At 41.4% G+C, this 17,838-nt stretch overlaps 1 protein-coding gene across 1 annotated transcript in view; it reads right to left on the reverse strand.

Moving 5' to 3' along the window:
- ERCC6 (ERCC excision repair 6, chromatin remodeling factor) overlaps window positions 1-17,838 on the reverse strand; it is a gene marked incomplete at both ends in the record, with an annotated part of 78,313 nt that overhangs the window by 19,731 nt on the left and 40,744 nt on the right. The window contains 3 exons of the mRNA XM_080694798.1: window positions 2,839-2,955; window positions 7,387-7,563; window positions 8,050-8,220. Coding sequence (XP_080550924.1) covers window positions 2,839-2,955; window positions 7,387-7,563; window positions 8,050-8,220 — 465 coding nt within the window. The remainder of the gene's footprint in view (window positions 1-2,838; window positions 2,956-7,386; window positions 7,564-8,049; window positions 8,221-17,838) is intronic.

A 17,838-nucleotide genomic window follows, 5' to 3' on the forward strand; every position in this document is an offset into this window, starting at 1 on the left:
TGCTCCAGGGGTCTCTTCCATGCATGTGCTACTCACACCTTCCAAAAGCCTAGCCCTGCTATGCCAGCATCCTCATGTTCCCCAAGCCACGCACCCACCAGGCACTTCTGTCCCAAATTCTACTTAGAAATACACAAAGAAATAAAAACAGAACAACAATCAACCTGCAGTGACCAGGATCAAGCACACTTCCCTGATGTCTACCCTAGAATGTTTCTACTGCATCCACCTCTCCTTAGTCTCCATCCCCACTGGAAGAAGTGCCAGTGCAGAAGCAAAAGCAATCCTCAATGTCTGTACCAGATCAGAAAACCCAGCCCACATGAATCTCTAGAAGAGGGGGCTTCCTAAGAGAACAAGGGCCAACTCTCACCTCCACTGCCTTTCTTTCCAGGCACCTGGTGCAAGTCTGACAGGCACCCCACTGATGCCACTGATGCCCTGAAGTGTCTATAATGACTTCAGAGTTGCTAGAAGCACTAGGCTCTTTCCAGCTTAGTCCCTCTGCCCTGGCCTCCATCCTCCTAGCCCATCCCCTGCCTGGGCTTCTGTGTCTCCCCCAGCTAGCTTCTCTTTTTAGGTGCTGCTATTCCCCTGGGCTGCTTGGCTTTTCTCATTCTCCAAGTATTTCCATGGGCAAACTGATCTCTGCTCTAAACCTTGCCATCTTCCTGGCTCACAGGTGTCAGCAAGGCCCACCCTAGAACCCTCCTTTGAGCTCTAGATCCATTTACAATGCCTCTTGGGCAGAGAGATGCTGCATGGTCACTTCATGTACCTCCCAAGTGAAGCTCCATGGCCATGCCCTGAAAGCTCATTGCCCTTGTGCAGTCTCTACAGCAGCAGGTCTATCCCAGTATTGTAAAGCAAACACCTGGGTGTCACTGGGCCCTTTGGGTCTCTCGCCAACCCCTGGCTAACTCATTCTGCTCCACTCTTTTATCCTCCCCCAACTTTCATACACCCATGAGTCATATTTCTAAAATACGAATCTGAAAGTTACAGTTCTTAATTTCTTAAATTCATATTTCTACACTTTAAATACAATGGGTAAAAAAGAAAGATCCTTTCCTCTCAAACAGAAAGGAAAGTGAACAAGTTCACTGAGTACCTAGCACCTGGAATCACCAGGTGTTAGGAGGGAGTATAAGATGGGGACATGAAGCCCGGACCTCCAGGAGGTCCAGCTTAGCAGAGCCTGGGAGCATCGTAAAACAGGGCTTCTTTGTGCACTTGCCAGGCAGCATGGAGGTGGTAGAACTCCTGGGAGAGGGATATCATCTGCACATGGAGAGAAAGTGACACATGTTGGGAAAAAAGGGAATGGTATGTCTTGGCTATCACATAGAAAACACAGTCCAGGACTCCACAGTGAAGAAAAATTGGAGCAAATAAGCCAAACCGGTGATCTTAGATATGTGGCAAGCAAGGGACAGTGCAGGTGTGATGGTAGAAGATGAGCTTAGATAGGTGTCAGGCTAAGGGCAGTGAGGGTGTGCTGGTAGAAGATGAGCCCGGGCAGATTAATCCATCAACAGTGAGAGGCATGGGGAGTCTTGGTGGGTGGGAGGCCTGTTGGACATGGATGCTTCGTACAAGCCAAGCTGTGAGACAGGGGAGAGAAAGAGGTACATGCTAGAGCAACTGGCTGATCTGGAATTAGCTAGCTCAAAGGACTGTGGCCTGGGGAGCTGACAGAAAGGGGAAGCTTTGGGGAATACAGAGGTAAAAGGCTTGACGTGGAGAAAAGTGTGGGGAAAGGAAGAGGGAGGGAGGAAGGGAGCCTTTATGACATTAAAAATCTACAAGGCATTTGCTCATAGGCACAGACAGACACAAGGTACCGAAATCTGGTAAGGCTATAGAACACCAGGATAGAATTTGGAAGGATGATCCTTTGAACACCCAAGTCAGATGCTATCAGCCTCTGCTCAGGACAGTCCCATGAATTCCCTCCTCACAAAATCCAGAGTCTTCCCCAGGACTAGAAGCCTCTCAGGATTTGGCCTCTCTCCCTTGCCACTGTCCTCCCAACCCTGGCCTCTGACACACATGTCTCCTAGCTGGCCCACAGTGCACCAATGTGCGGTCCCAACCGGTCTCCAGCGCTCCTCCTCCAACACCCACGGGATCTGCTCTGGCACCTCCTTGAGACCTCTGATCAAATGCTCTCACCATCTCTTCTAAAAAGCTCACTGCTGCTGGGGGTGGTGGTGCACACTTGTAATCCCAGCACTTGGGAGGCTGAGACAGGAGGATCACACAGGTTCGAAGCCAGTCTCAGCTACTGAGTGAGACTCTCAGCAACTTAGTGAGACCCTGTATAAAGTAGGAATGGGAGTGTTTTATGTGGTTCTACCCCCAGTACCACATTAAAAAAAAAAAAAGCCCACTGCTCAAACCCTTGCCCCAGCACCCCCTGGGACTGTAACCCAGCTTCACTATTCTCTACATTTAACCCCCTTAGGTGACTCTCTTCCCTCAAGAACAAATGTGAATTCCACAATAGCATAACTGGCTGTGTTCACCAACACTTTACATGGCTTTCCATGAATCATGATGGACACATGGTTGGCATCTAATACAATGTGCAGTGTGAATAAACTGGGCTTAAGCAAAATGAAAACATTTAGGAAGAGTAACTATAAGAATCTGTGTCAACAGAGGCAGCCAAAGCCTTTGAACTAGCAGAGTCTGGCCAAGGGCAGGTTCACCTACCACATACAGGTGTACACTAATAGGGACCAGCCTGCCCAGTCAGTTATGCCCAAGAGTCAGAGTGAAGGGCAGGCATCCCTGTGCTGGAGGAATGCGTGGCTGGCTCCTGGGTTTACACACCTGTTCGTTTTTGTCAGGCAGAGAAAGGCTCATCTTGACATCGGACTTCATTCTCCTCAGGAGGTACGGGTTTATGGTGTCTCGTAAGACACAGGCACACTTGTACGCAGTTTTAACCTTTAATAAAAGAAAAAGGGGAGAGGGTTACTACATGTTTAAGAAATGTCTTTGTCCTTACCTTTCAATTGATTCCATGGCTTAAAAAAGGAATGACCAATCCTACAAAATGGTTGGAATTGACTTGGAAAAGCTCCCCTAAGTTCTGTGTGCTCCAGGGGGCAATAGCTTTCATAGCACCATCAGTGAAAAAATGATCTTATTAACTGAGATGTACAGCAAAGAAAGCCCAGTAACTGTGTGCCTTCTTCCTCTTCCATGCTTGCTTTAATTATATAGTTGGATCCTAAAGTGGAGGTTTATTTGGTTCTTGGCCACCCTCTAGGGGAAAAAAACTGCATTCAAATGAATCTCCAAAAGCTACAAAGGAACCCCTCTGCAAGACTGAAGATCAAAAGCCAAGTGTGGGGAGCTGTGGCAACGGGAGCTGCCAGCTAATACTCAGCGGCAACTTCCCACTGGAGACCTCAGAGAGCAAGTTCAGAGGAGCCTGTGATCCCTGAAAGCAAAGGTCGCTCTGGCCTACAGCGGAACATATGGCTCCATAATGGACAGGGGCACTGGAGAGGGGTATTAACTGTGCATAACCCTCCCTCTACAGTCCACTTAAAGGAAAACAAAGGCTTCAATAAATTATTGATTCTTAAACTAAACAGGCTTAACGACTTAGTAAATTACTATTTCATACACAAGAAAAAGTCCAGCCAAAATAAATGTAAGAAATTTAGCCATAAAATGAGCTATAACAAAAAGACCTTGACCATAATATACAGAAAAGTTTGAGTTTTAAAAAAAATTAACACTTTAAGAAAGAAAAAGAAAGAAAGCATTTTAGAAGACCCCACAGGACGCCTCTCTCTAGCCTGCCCCATGTGCACACATATATGTGTGTACCAATGAGTGAACTGGCTTGCATAGGTAAAAAAGCAGGTGTGCCTAGAATAATGGAAAGTAGTAAGAAGAGGTTTAACTAATCAACAACTTTGAGTTGAATAGAGGCCCTTAAGTGTATCAGTGGACGCTGAGAGAAATTACCTTAAAGATAATGATAAGGTACACAGGGTTTGTGGTGCAAAGATAATTAAATTTCAGAATCTAACAATACATTAACAGTCTCACAAGGAAGGGAGTACTGCACGGTGTTGAGGAAATGGCCACATTGCTCTCCCAGGGCTAACCAAGGCTGGCAGGGGTAGCCATGCCCTCAGCTCCTACAGCTGCCCCAGAGGAAGGGATCTTATATTTATGTCCCACCTATGGCTCACCTGTCTGTTCTATTAAGGAAAACCTACAGTGTGGAGATTTTGTTGAACTGCCAAGTCCCCAACATAGTAGAAATAAACTTAGGCTACTTCCTATTCCTGATAAGCTAGAGAGGAGAATACACCTGGCTCTGCCTCCTGCTGGGTGCAGGGACCCAAGACAATCTGCCAAAACAGAGTCTCCCTAACCCAGAGGTTGGAGCAGATGCCTCCTGGGTTCTTCAGTTTGTAAGCTTCCTGCCCAGGCCGAACACACCCACCCAGGGAGCAGGCCTGCTATGGGTGCTGATGCTCTGCCCTCTGTCCCCAGCCCGGTCAGGCCTGCCTCACTCATACCTTCTCCAGGAGGCCTTTCTTGAGCCCCATGGGCTCTCACAGTGAAGGTCTCCCCTGGTCATAGGTCTCACTGCCCTGTTCTGGAATGTTTACACTCTCCTGGTGATCTGCCCACACTGGACTGGAAACTGTAGTCAAGGGAAGCTTCTGGTTTCCAGCCTCCTCCCACCATGTTAGCCTCAGCCTGACACAATAATGGAGTCAATAGCTCTGGCGACCATGGCCTTACATAAAAACAGGCAAATAAAAACAATGTACCTGCTCCCAAGGACTTTTCCATAAGTATATCCATCCCCCCTTATCTGAAGTTTTACTTTCCAAGATTTCAGTTACCCAAGGCTGTGGTCCAAAAATATTAAATGGAAAATTATGGAAATGAAAAATTCCTAAGTTTTCAACTGTGTGCTGCTGTAAGTAGTGTGATGAAACTTGTACTGTTCTCTCCATTCTGCCTAGGACCCGTCATCCCTCTGCCTAGTAGAAACTCAGTAGAGACCTCTGTTATCAGACAAGTCATCCTGAGACACTGTGCTTGGATACAGGTTTTATACTCTCCCAGGTTTAAGGCATCTACCAGATGTCTTAGAATATATTCCTTGTAAGTGAGTGTGTGAGGGGGGGGGGCTACTATATCCAAACTCCTAAAATAAGGACTTCAAAGAAGAAACGAACTCTATTTACATGTTCTCAAAGAATCTCTCCACAAACGACTTAATTCCAAAGGAGAAGTGACAATTTAAGAGTTTAGAAACCTGGCCAAAAAACTTTGCCAAGCAGTCACCAATAATGAGACAAACAAATGGCAAGCACCTCTGGGTGTGATACAATGAGAAAGATCCCTCCTGGGATAGCTGCCAAAAATGCATGTGTCCCAGTATCAAGGAATGGAAGACAAACCCAAACTTAGGTACATTCTAAAAAATAATAGGCTCGTAGAATATCCAGGTCATGAAAGGCAAAAAATAGATGAGTGCAACTTTTCCAGATCAAAGGAGACTAATGAAACACAGAAACAACTGACAGAATGCTAATGCCTACAGACAAGGTAACAGAATTATATCAAGGCGAAACCACCTCCTGATCTGGATGTTTACATCAGTTGTAATCAACAGTGTTGGTTTTTAGAAAACACATCAAGGAATATGGAGGAAAGGGCCATCACAACTGTGAACTTACTCTCAGATGACTCAGGAAAAATAAAGTAGCATTAATTTGTATATATCTCTTGGAGGAATACAGAGATGATTAGGTAAATGTGGCAAAATGCTAGTAAAATGGCAATCATCAGGAGACTGGGTGAAGTGAACATGGAGGCTCTTCTTCACAGTTCTTAAAACTTCCTGTTTAGTTTGAAATGATTTCAAAATGATAAGTTAAGGAGAGGGCTCCAGAGGGAATCACTGTGAGCATATACGTTCATGTCACTTTGAACTTCATTATGATGTAGAATTACAACGAACCAATAAAAGTATATAAAAATAAGGGTAAGTTAAAAAGAAAAAAAGAAGAGTATAAACTAAAGGACAGCAGGGATTTAGAAGAAGAAAACAGCCCTTGCAAAAGTTAATTAAAAATATTCAGTCTCAAAATGTAAAGGCATTAAATTTGTTTTTGACAAACCTCTGGTTTTAAAGATCCAAAATTCTTTCTCTAATTAAATAGTCCAAAACATGTGAGCATCTCTTTTGGTGAAAGGACGTACATGCCCCACCTGAGGAGAGCTGTGCAGAAACCCTGCCTACCCCAAGGCCCGAGCCTACCCCAAAGTCTACAAACTGCTTTCTGGTTAGCTTTAGCTCCTGGGATTCCTGCCTATGACAACACTGCCCCTCCCATTTCTTTTATTCTATCAGCTTCCACATCTTGTTCTCCTGCCTACAAATACCACCTGGTTCCCTTTGCTCCCCACATTCTTTCTTGGACGAACACCCAAGCCCATATCCAGTTTCCTATCACCCTTAGCCCTGGAGGTCCCCACAGGTCCATCAGTGCCAGTCTCCCTCCCATGCCTTTGCTGCAGAGACCTATGACTTTGCTGAGCAATCCCCAAGAACTGCCATCTTCCAGCAGCTTCCAGCAGACTGCTTCTTCATTTCCAGCCTCTGAGGCCTTGTATATTACACAGCCAAATAAGCAACAATTGTAATAAAACCTGCTCAGACATCCTCCCGTTGTCCGTGAATGCCACTGCCTCCCTTTCTAGGCCTCAGTTCCAACATTTGCAGCTTTCCACTACTTCAAACAAGCACCTCTGGGTTGGCCCCACGCAGGTCCACCCACTGCTCCTGCTGCCTGCAGCTGCGCTCACAGACTGCCTCACCCAGAAGCCCTTGTTCCTCCAGGCCCCTTACCCAGAGCCAGGCAAAGACACATCTTGCTATGTTTCCCTTAAACAATCCAGTCATCTGTTTTTCCTCTTTCTAGGCTTCTCACCCCTTTATGAGATGCACGACCCAATGTGCACTAAACTCTAAACTGTCCAGAACTGACTCCCTCTCATTTCAAGATTTCTGACTGCTCTTGTGATCATGTAGCATCATCTTAAAATTTTTCTCTGACCAAAAAAATCCCAGGAACAACCAACACCAAAACTGTTTCATTTCTATTATGTAAAGAAAAGTTTCATTTTAGGGCTTCCCTGCAAATATGTTACATGATTTTTAAAACATTTATTTGGAGAAATATAATCTGTTAAAGCAGAAGTAATTTTCTGATGCTTATCAGATAACATAAGTCTGGCCATTTTTCTTACATCTGAATGACTTGGCTGCAAAGCCTAAAATTTATTCAGTAGGACTATCTGCAATTCTAACATGACATTTTACAACATTACCTGTACTGGGGAAGCATTGGAATAGCCTCCCATGGTGATGGGGACAGAGAACTGCTCCATAAACACAGGCAGCGTGCCTAACTTTCCTGGGAAAATGAAGTCAAAGAGAGACCACAGCTCTCGGAGGTTGTTCTGCATTGGTGAGCCAGACAAGATGAGCCGATGAGGGGTACGAAACTATTTTAGGAAACAAAACACCTTTTTATTAAATTCATCTTTGAACAGATGATCCCCATCCCTACCTATCCCAAAACACTACTGTGAACACATTTACTTGTCACTCTAGTTTTTGTGTCATTCTGGTCCTCTCCAAAACACAGACATTGAATGCAATGGTTATTCTTTAGTTACATACAGATGGTAAGAATGGGAAATAATTTTTTTCTTATTATTCAAGCTGGATACTATGGTTTAGAGTTGGGTTTGGTTATATTCTAACGACCAACTCTTACAAGAGACATTAAGTAATGTGAATAATCAGTATTAAAAAAAAACACAACTACGAGTGAAAAAGAATTTTTCTGCATTTAGGCAAAGTATATTTTTAAAATCCCTTATGCAAAAGCATAAGAAATCAATAAATGTGCTACTAAAAGGAGTCAGCCTATTCTAAATTAAATACTAATACCCACCTGGAACCACAATTATCATGAGAAGCCATACCTGCTTGCAAGCCAGGGTGACAGCAGCATTTGGATTTCGAATTTTGTGCCCCTCATCCAGGATCACATAGTGCCAATCATGCCTGCTAATGTCATCTTGCATCAGTCGAATGTAGGAGTAAGAAGTGATCAAAATCCCATGACAATGAGCAATCTCTCGAATTAGCTTCTCCTAAAACCATAATAAAACAGTAAGGCCAGTTTTAAATAACAAGTGAAATAAAATGAACATGAATTAAAATGAAATCCCTCTAGTCACGACACAATCTAAAGCATTTAATGAAAATACAGCACAATACATACAGCCCTAAAAATACATTATCAGCACTGGAAGTGCACTTTATAGTTGTTTAACCTGTATGGTAGTAAACATTGGCTAGTATATTCACTATCAGCACTGGGGGTAGGGGACTTTCAAAACAAGATAAAAATAAATTATGACATGTAAATACTTACCTGATTTTTACTTTTCTAAAAAAAATCCATTGTCTCCACTCTTTTTCAACTTAAAATAACAAAGTGGATGGAAAATAATTATTTTTGTGTGAGAAAAAACAAAATAATTATTTTTTGTGTGAGGAAAAAAAACCAAGAAAATTATTTTTTGTGTGAGGGAAAAAAAAAATCCATGAAGACAAGGAAGACAAATTCAGGACTTTTGATGATGTAAAACATGAGTTCCAGGAGGCTACAGTAGAAATGGTATAAAAGCAAAGGCTCAAAAAATGGTAAGAAAAAACTCTATGCACCGAGGAAACTCTAGAGAGAAAAACATCCCAGGATATCAGGCAGAAACATTGAGAAAGACATATCCTTCCAGACCTCTGAATTCCTAAAATAGAGAAAACACCACAGCCTCTGGCCAGGACAAAACAAAGAAAGAAGATTCTCTTCAGAAAAAAAAGATATTAACCATATCAGAAAGCCAAGGGGAAAACCTCTATATAAGTCTTAAGGGGAAAGTGGCAAGCCAATCCAAACTTAATAAAAAAATAAACTCCAGCTTCAGACAGGCCAGGAGTGTGTGGTATAGACCCCCCCCCATCCAGGGAAGCACAGAGCCACAGACAGCCTGCTCATAGCAACCTTGAGCAGCAAGCACCACCTGCTCTACCTACAGACAGGAGGAGACAGTGCTGTGGTTTGGGCCCAGTAATAGCAAGCCTGGTCACGCTGGGAGTGGTGGAGCAGGAGACAGCCCCCCCAGAGCTGGAGCTGTTTAGTATTAGGCCACACTGCTTCTTACTATGCTACGAAAGAAAAGCTTAAGGACATAATACACATAGTGTATCTTAAAATAAATAATTAAAACATAATAAAGTCTACATACTAAACACTTTAATATGAATGAAACCATTAGAAGTGACCTATAATAGAAAATGGACTTTTTTTGGGGGTACTGGGGATGGAACTTAGGGGTATTGGTACCTCTGAGCCACACCCCCAGCCCTGTTTTTTAGTCTTTTTATTTTGAAACAGGGTTTACAGAGTTGCAAAGGCCCTCACTAAGTAGCTGAGGCTGACTGCAAACCGCAATCCTCCAGTTTCTGCCTCCTGAATGCTGGGATTACAAGCATGCACCACTATGCCTGGCATAAAAAGGACTTTTTAAAAAATGGTACTGTAATTTCTGTTTAATTTAATAAAATTTTGTTTAAAATAAAGGAAAACCAAGAGTGGGCTATAAATTATACTCTATCCAATTATAGGATGGTATACTAAGCAGACACTGTTAACTGTGAGAGAAAAATATGTTAAAGTATGGTTGACAACAATTTAAGCCTACTACTGACAAGTATTTGCTACTTCTACAGAAATACTAAAAAATATATCGGATACAGAAATACTCAACCACTACAGGGGAAAAATAATCGAAAACAGTAAAACTCAGAAGAGAAAATATAAACAGAAAACACTACAACAGGTTTCAAGACTATACACACATCAGAGGTCTCCACATGATCGTGGGCTATTAGCAGCAAGACCTTCCACAGGAGAAGGCAAGATCTAGCCTCTAGTGTAAGAGAAATCCAAACCAGCACTGTGAGCTGAAATATTAGAATCCATCAGAGACATACTCCAAAAATGCAAACAAAAAATGGGCAGGATAAACAGTATGAACATCAGACAAACAGAAATGAGTATATAAAAGAGGGGTATTTTTATATTTAAAGGAGACACACACACACACACACACACACACACACACGAACAGGCATTCATCTTTACCTGTCAAAGAACACAGCCACAAATACAGGACCAGACCCCGAGAGGCACCTCTACTGAGCAGCCCTCTACAGCTGCTCGGAGGCCTGGCCAGACTTTCTGAGAGAGGGAAAGCTCAAGAAAACAGGTTTAAACACTGAGACACAAAGGACTTGAGCTGCTGGCAAGGAGCTCGTTTCATACCTGCCGACAGGACCTTAGCCTGTACAGAGAATGCTCTTTACAAATATGCTATTCAGTAGTGTAAGGTTTATCCTAAGATTGTCCCAAATTGGGAAAAAAAGGATCAGGATAGAAAAATGAGAGGGTTAAAGCAAGGTATAAAGCATTTAAAGCAAGTTGTAAAGTGTTTGTGGTACGTTTGTTTGCATATGTGAAGATGGTTTTAATAGTTAAGAGGAAATACGTTCTAGTAAGTCTACCTCTCTTTAGACCGCTGGAGGCCATTTTATTTAAACTTATGTTTGGCCCATAGTTTCCACATTATGTGGTTAAGTTTGTCTTCAGAGTTAAGACAATTAAGTTCCAGGATTATATAAGCACTCAAATTTGTATCTTTTCACTTTTCTAATTTTACTCATTTTTCTGGATTAATTAAACAATGAGGCAGTTCATTTTGGGTCTTTTTTCAATTGTTACATGTTCAATTGCTAAAGGATGCTATCTTACAGCCTCTAGCTACAGCAGTGATACGGTGGCAATAGAAAACTCCTTAATATTACAGTGCTGGGCAAATCATAGTTCTCCCATAGGACTGGTAATATGGGTAAAACATTCAAAAACAATTTTTTTTTTCATATAGCTCAACAGTTGAGATTTAAAAATTTAACGAATCAGTCAAAGTCTTTTAATGACAATTTTTTCTATTCAGCCTCAAGTCACTCTATTACATACTGGCATCTATAGGTGTATTAAAAATTCAAAAACAGTACCCTAATGATATAACAGATAAGAAATTATCTAAAATCTTTATTCAAATTACCCCAAACCCTTTTTCAGGTCTCCACAGTACTAATTCCTGGATTCACATGGCATAAAATAAACTAAATACATCCCGCTTTTGTGTGTTTCAGCCTAAGTCAGCAAAATAGGTTTTAACTTCTCATTTAAGTGCTATGTTTAGGTTTTCATGGTTAACCTGTATTGTGAGTGTCGTCTCATAGGGTTGAAGCTTTCAGATGTCAGATAGTGGTATGTGCACCCAAGAGGAACATCTATTAAAGCCCTTTGGATGGTCATAGAGACACGGCACAGACCCATCTGATTCCCCCATGCCAACTACATGCATGAATGTTACCATAAAGCTGGGCCCCCCAACCTTGTCCCTGTTCAGCTAGAAGCAGTTTATGACCGACTCAACGTCCTTAATTCTTTGCTAAGGGGTACATTCATGTGATAGAAATGAGGGAAAAATTAATGGAAATTGAGCTCATGTTAAATGTTTGTAAAATTGTAAAAGTCAAAATGTATTTTCTGTATATACCTTTGGCCTGACAGGTGTCAGGATGTTACCAGACAGAGGGGGAAATGTACCAGTATTGGGAATGGCCTAGGAAGATTTGAGAAAGCTCTGATTAATATATTTAAAAAACTGGTGAAAGGATTTGGTTTTTGCCCAAAACAGGCAACTATTACAATGTAAATTAACCTAGTTAAAGGTAATTAGCAAGTCTATAGGAGAGGGGAACTAGGACTTCCCCATCCTCAAAGACAGGTTTACATAATAATTGGGTAATCTAGGTAGGAGGGGAGGAGGGGAGTCAACCTTCAACCTTCATGAAAGGAGACACCTTGGTGGGGGAGGACCCTTACAGGGTTTTTACTAAGTCAGAATTACATGAACAAGATGGAGGGTGTCCTGTATAAAAAAAGTCCGGTCCACATGTTGTATCTTTGGTGAATTCGCTCAAATTGCCCCCCCACTATGCCATTTCTAAATGGCATGGGGCTTTAACTGTCTTCTGTATTTCTATCTTTTTAATAAACTTCTTTAAATCTTAAAAAAAAAAAAAACACAAATATGCTATTCAGAAAGGCTGAGGTCAAGATAAGCAGCCAACCCAGTGAGCAGAAAAAGGGAAAATAAAAGGATTAATAAGAGAAAAAAATTGATGACTCAAAGAAAAAACCTGGCAGAACTGATAAAGCAAAAAGAAATAACTCTCGGAAAAAACCAATCCAATCAAACAAAGCTCTGAAAACTCGGCCCAAAAAACAGAATCACTGTACAGCTTTAGACTTATCAGAGAAATAGTCACCAATGTAGAGAACACAAATGCTAACCAACTCCGTGAGCCAAAATATCTGAACACTTGACAGAAGATGATAGTTGCAAACATAAGTTAACCAAATGGAAAGGGACCCAAGAAAAATCAGACCAACTGAGAATACTGAAGGACATGAAAAAGAAGTTCTTCCCACTGCATATCTATCAGACCCCAAAGGATTGCATGAGTGATGGAGGAATAGGACTAGTTATTTACACTCTTTCCAGATAAGAGAAAAAGACAAATGCCTTCCAAATCATTGTTAAAAGGCAAGCAAAGCCCAGTTTCCAAAAGTGATAAATGTGCATACATCCTCAAACCAAAGGGCTATTACTTTATAGATAAAACCTAGCAATATATGAACTTTTTAAGGAATACAAGAATAGCTAAATATTAGAAAGCCTAATAATACATGTAATCATAATCATCTCAATAAATCACATAGAATTTTAAATCTTCCAAAAATGAGTTTTATCAATATCATCTTAAAGAACTAGAATTAATTTTTTAAAATTTAGTGGAGTATAAAACACTAAAGAGGGCTGAGAAAATTCTGATGGAACAAAGTAAAGAGAAGGGAACGGTCTCCTATGTCTTAACACACAGGAGTTTATAAAATTGCTATGTGGCATTATCTCAACACCTGGACCTCTCAAAGGCTGGACAGGTGGGAACTGTACTATTATGACCCCTCTTTTCCCATTGCCCCATTTTCCCATTCCTAAAGCTCAGTGTCCTCAAAGCAGCACACTGCAGACCGCACCTGCTTTAAGTACATTTTGACTCTAACCTTACGAGAAGGAAACAGCAAATGCCACAGGGCACAGCCTCCCCAACATACACAGGGCTGGCCTCTTTCCTGCTCCACGAGGACTGCACCTCTAACACCTCACCTGGAAGGTCCCACAACTCTGAGAAGCCAGAGCTGATTTCCACAGTTCCTCCACATCTAAGTTCTCCCGAGTCAAGACAGGCAGCTCCCCCACCTCTATCCCCATGTTGCCCTCCAGGAGAAAAGGTACTGCTACAAGTCATGACAGGGGTGGGTCATAAAGTAACAGCAAACAGAGCCACGAAACACTTCATGTCTGAGTCCACTCCAGGCATGAGCCATGTGCACACAGAGAGAAACCAAAGAGTGTAATCTGGGGCTTGAAACAGCATGGATGTTAACTCACCATTCACATTTACCAAATTCTACCAGGTACAGTCGAACCCTGTAAATGAGAGTCCACTTGCCCATAGATTCCAGAATTCCTCACTGTGGGAGGCCCAGATTCAACGTGGTCATGCTTTTAGTCTTCAAGGAATACAACCCCAAAGCGAGTTCTGGACTTCACTCAGTATACACAGGAGCTCTGCCACAGTTAAACAAGTGAAGTGCTGAGCCACTTAAATATATACGTCTGGGGCAATATGCAGGTTCTTTTCTTTATTTAATATTAAAAACTTATTTGGAATAGTCTATAATTTTAGCTACAGAAATGCAGAATTCCTAGTGTGTTCAGAAAGATGTACAACTATCAATAAGAATTAAAAAGCCACTTTTATAAAAGTATCAGGAAGTTGTACAAAACATCCCCACTGCAAATACAATCTCACTTAATCATGGGGTAAGAACACACCTAAGACTGTTTTCACCTGATTGAATCTCAGAATTCTATACCTGCCTAGACTGGAGTTTCAATAATGGAGAATTGCTGAATATTATGGACGTCTCCATCCAAACACTTAAGACAAATCATCTCGGGCGGTTTCAAATTAAAAGCTTGTAAAATATGTAACCTCTCCTAGTTTTTGCAATTAATAGGGTACATCTGCAATTAGCCTGGCTTACTGAATGCAGTGCTGTTGTCATTAAAAGATGTCTGCGGAAGTGCTGCTGTGATTACGGAGGCTCAGGAGACCAATCCCTCCTAGAGGGCAAACAGTGGACGGGTAGAAAACAACAGCCATAAATCACACTGTCAGGCAGCGGGAGCGCGCGGAGCACAGGCACATGAAGGCCATTCACGCAAACGCCGCGCAGCAGCTTCCTGGGCATGATGCACTGCACCTGTAATTAATTAAAATTTCCTTCAAGCTAAATCTTTAATAAACAAGGATTTGTGCTGACACTGAAGAAAAAAAAGGGCCCTAGCAACATAATTTTACAATATACCTTATAGAACAAACAAGCCCAGCATCTCTCAATTCTTATTTCAAGTATACACACGGACTCTGAAGTTAATAGGAATTATATCACTTTGTGTTATAATTGTGTACTTGGAATGGGTCTGAAATATTTAGAATGCTTGAGACCATGTGGTATGGTATCCTTTCCATTTTTACTGATTATGTTTCAGAAAATGAGAGAGAGAAAAAGAAAGTGTGTGTGTGTGTGTGTGTGTGTGTGTGTGTGTGTGTGTGTTTTACTGGGGACTGAACTCAGGGCATTCTATTTCCAAGCTAAACCCCCAGCTCTATTTTTATTTATATTTTGAAACAGGGTCTCACTAGGTTGATGAAAGTCTCACTATTTGCTGAGGCTGTCTCAAACCTGCAGTCTTCCTTCTCAGTGTCCCAAGCACTGGGATTGTCAGCATGCACCACAATGCCTGGCTAAGAGTAATGGACCTTTTTAAGTATCTATATGGTTTGCTTTTTGACTACATCTTGGACTTCCCCCAAAAAATTTTACATTCTATTTCATTCTTTCCATTGGAGACCAAATGAGTCTAGACATGAGAAGAACAAGTTTAAATGATGAATGACCATAAAATTTTGAATACAGCAGCCTTGAACTTTCTATCTAGAATATATAGTTTATTAGTTGGAAGTGCCTGTCAGCATCTTCTCTCAACCACTGAGATCAAGAGGCCTGTGTTGTGCTTTGTTGTGCTGTGAGTAAGAAACAGCTGAGTAACTCATGCATCAGGAACCACATTACATTCTTCATGCACATAACATTAGTCCAACACATTCTCACCAACTTATCAAAATATTCCCAATCTGGAAGACACCAAACCAGGCCCAGAGAGGCTAAATGACTTGCCAAGATCATGAAGTTGTACAGAGGCAAGCCCTGGTGTGGGAAAAGCAAACCCTGAGCTCCTGCTGCTCAATGCTGCTGCTGCTTTTCCCACTCCATGACTCCAAAAAGCACAGACTGATAAGAATGGGACACAACTCCGAATCTACACAAGTACTAGAGCCTACCCAGCCTAAACGGTAGGAGAGTGACACCCACTTCAGAACAGAAGCAATTTCCCATTACTCATCTCCCAACAAAGTGAAAGGGGGTTCCTAATCATTAAATAAGCCTTACCACCCACGCTAATGATGCCACCACCCACTGTGAGCTATGGATAACATGAGACTGCCTTCTGTTATCTTTTCATAGATCATACCTTCTTTCCCTGAGAAAGTGGCTGAATTTCAAAGGTTAGTTAAAAAGCAAATTCATTTTTAGAGCCCAAACAGTACCAAACACCTAGATATTCCTATTAAACAAATAAATATTAATAGGTATTAAACAAATAAATATTAATCAACTCATAAAAGTTTTTCTATGATAGAAAAAAGGGGTCATAAATCATAAAAAAAACTTTAAGACACATATTCAAATGAGATTTAACTGACCACTAAGGGAGACAAGGAAGCCTGAAAACATCTTCATCAGATTTGATTATTTGGTTGAAACGACTGGACGCACATATTTCTTGCACAGTTGCTGGGTGTGCATTTTACAATTCTAAATTATGCTGCCAATCAAAAAGACTATTAACAAAGATAAAGGATTAAGTAGTGAAAGAGATGGCAAGCTAAGACACAATCCAGGAAGAAGAATCACAGATGGCCACTATTTAGAAATTGTTCCATCATTTGCTATATGCTTTCTAAATAAAAATTCTTCAAATTTTATTATACTAGCTACAACACAGCATTAGGAAAATAAAAATACCCCACATGAATGATAAGGAAAACAACTCATTATTACTGTTTAAAATATTTCGAAGGAGAAATATCTCCTTCGAAATATTGTCTAAACTGTCTCCTTTTTCCCTATCTTGTCCAGTGCTGCATGTCCCTATACCATTATCACTTTTAAATTCAGACAGAAAAGCAGGGGGTACAGAACCCTCAGACATGGAAAGGAACTCAGGGCTCACAAAAAGGAAAAGGAAGTGGTAGCAGACGCTGGGTCAGTGGCCTGACGCTGACAGAACCCGAGGGAGAAGTGTGGCACCTGCAACTCGGGGCACCTTTGTAAGCTACAGCCACACAGGACGGGGACAGAAACCTGGGCAGACATGAACGGCAGCAGCAGTGAGATCCAATGTCAATTCAGTGTCTGGATCCAGAAAGCAAAGACAGGACCTAGGGAACGACAGACCTGTACAACGGGGCCACTGGCAGGTTCTCCTTGTGTTGTTATCACAAGTGATAAACAGATAGAACATTAGAATAATCAAACTGGCTGTGTTTCTAAATCAAGAATATAGCTTAAAAGATATAAAAGTATATCTTTTCAAACTTCTGAATAGTAGTTTACACTTTAGAGATCTGAAGTGCTTTCTAACAAGAAAGGAAAAGTAGAGAATTGAGTCAGAGTAAACCCACAACAAAACTGTAACAACTGCTTGTCTTCAATTTCAAGTTCAAAACTTTGGTAAACTGAAAAACACAGAAATAAATGATAAATCACCATGTGTATATAGCATGTGCTATAGGTGTAAATCCATCTCAGAAGTTGGAACCACTCTTCTGGGCAGAGTGGTTGCACACCTATAATTCCAGTACTTGGTAAGCTGAGACAGGATGATATCAGGATCAAGGCCAGCACACAGTCTTAGCAAGAACCTGTTTCCAAATAAAAAAATAGGTTTGTGAGTGTAGCTTTAGTGGTAGAACACCCCTGGGTTCACTCCAAGTATCAAAAAAGAAAGGAGTAGAACCACTGTAACCCAAAACGAAATGTCTCTTCTTTAAGGTTTTGCTGTCCAATCAGGTTAAGGAAGCAATTTCACCAACAAGTTCAACACCAATAAGTCAATCCTCTTTTCACCAATGAGTCGCTGTATGTGGTTTAGAGGAAGGTGTTTCTTCTGGTCAGATTACAAAGGGACTGCAGGTGAGCATAACCCGAGGGAAGGGGTGAAACAAATGCAGTGCACTAATCCAAAAGACAAGAAAAGATAAAGAGAAGCATATGAAAAAGTGTGCCTTTTTAAGGCAAACATCCACTAATGAATCCTGCTACAGAATTTTATAACACAAACACAGAGATGTCAACAGATAATGGAAATAAAAAAAGA

The sequence above is a fragment of the Muscardinus avellanarius genome (genome assembly GCF_963383645.1).
Source record: "Muscardinus avellanarius genome assembly, chromosome: 4".
NCBI classification, from domain to species: domain Eukaryota; kingdom Metazoa; phylum Chordata; class Mammalia; order Rodentia; family Gliridae; genus Muscardinus; species Muscardinus avellanarius.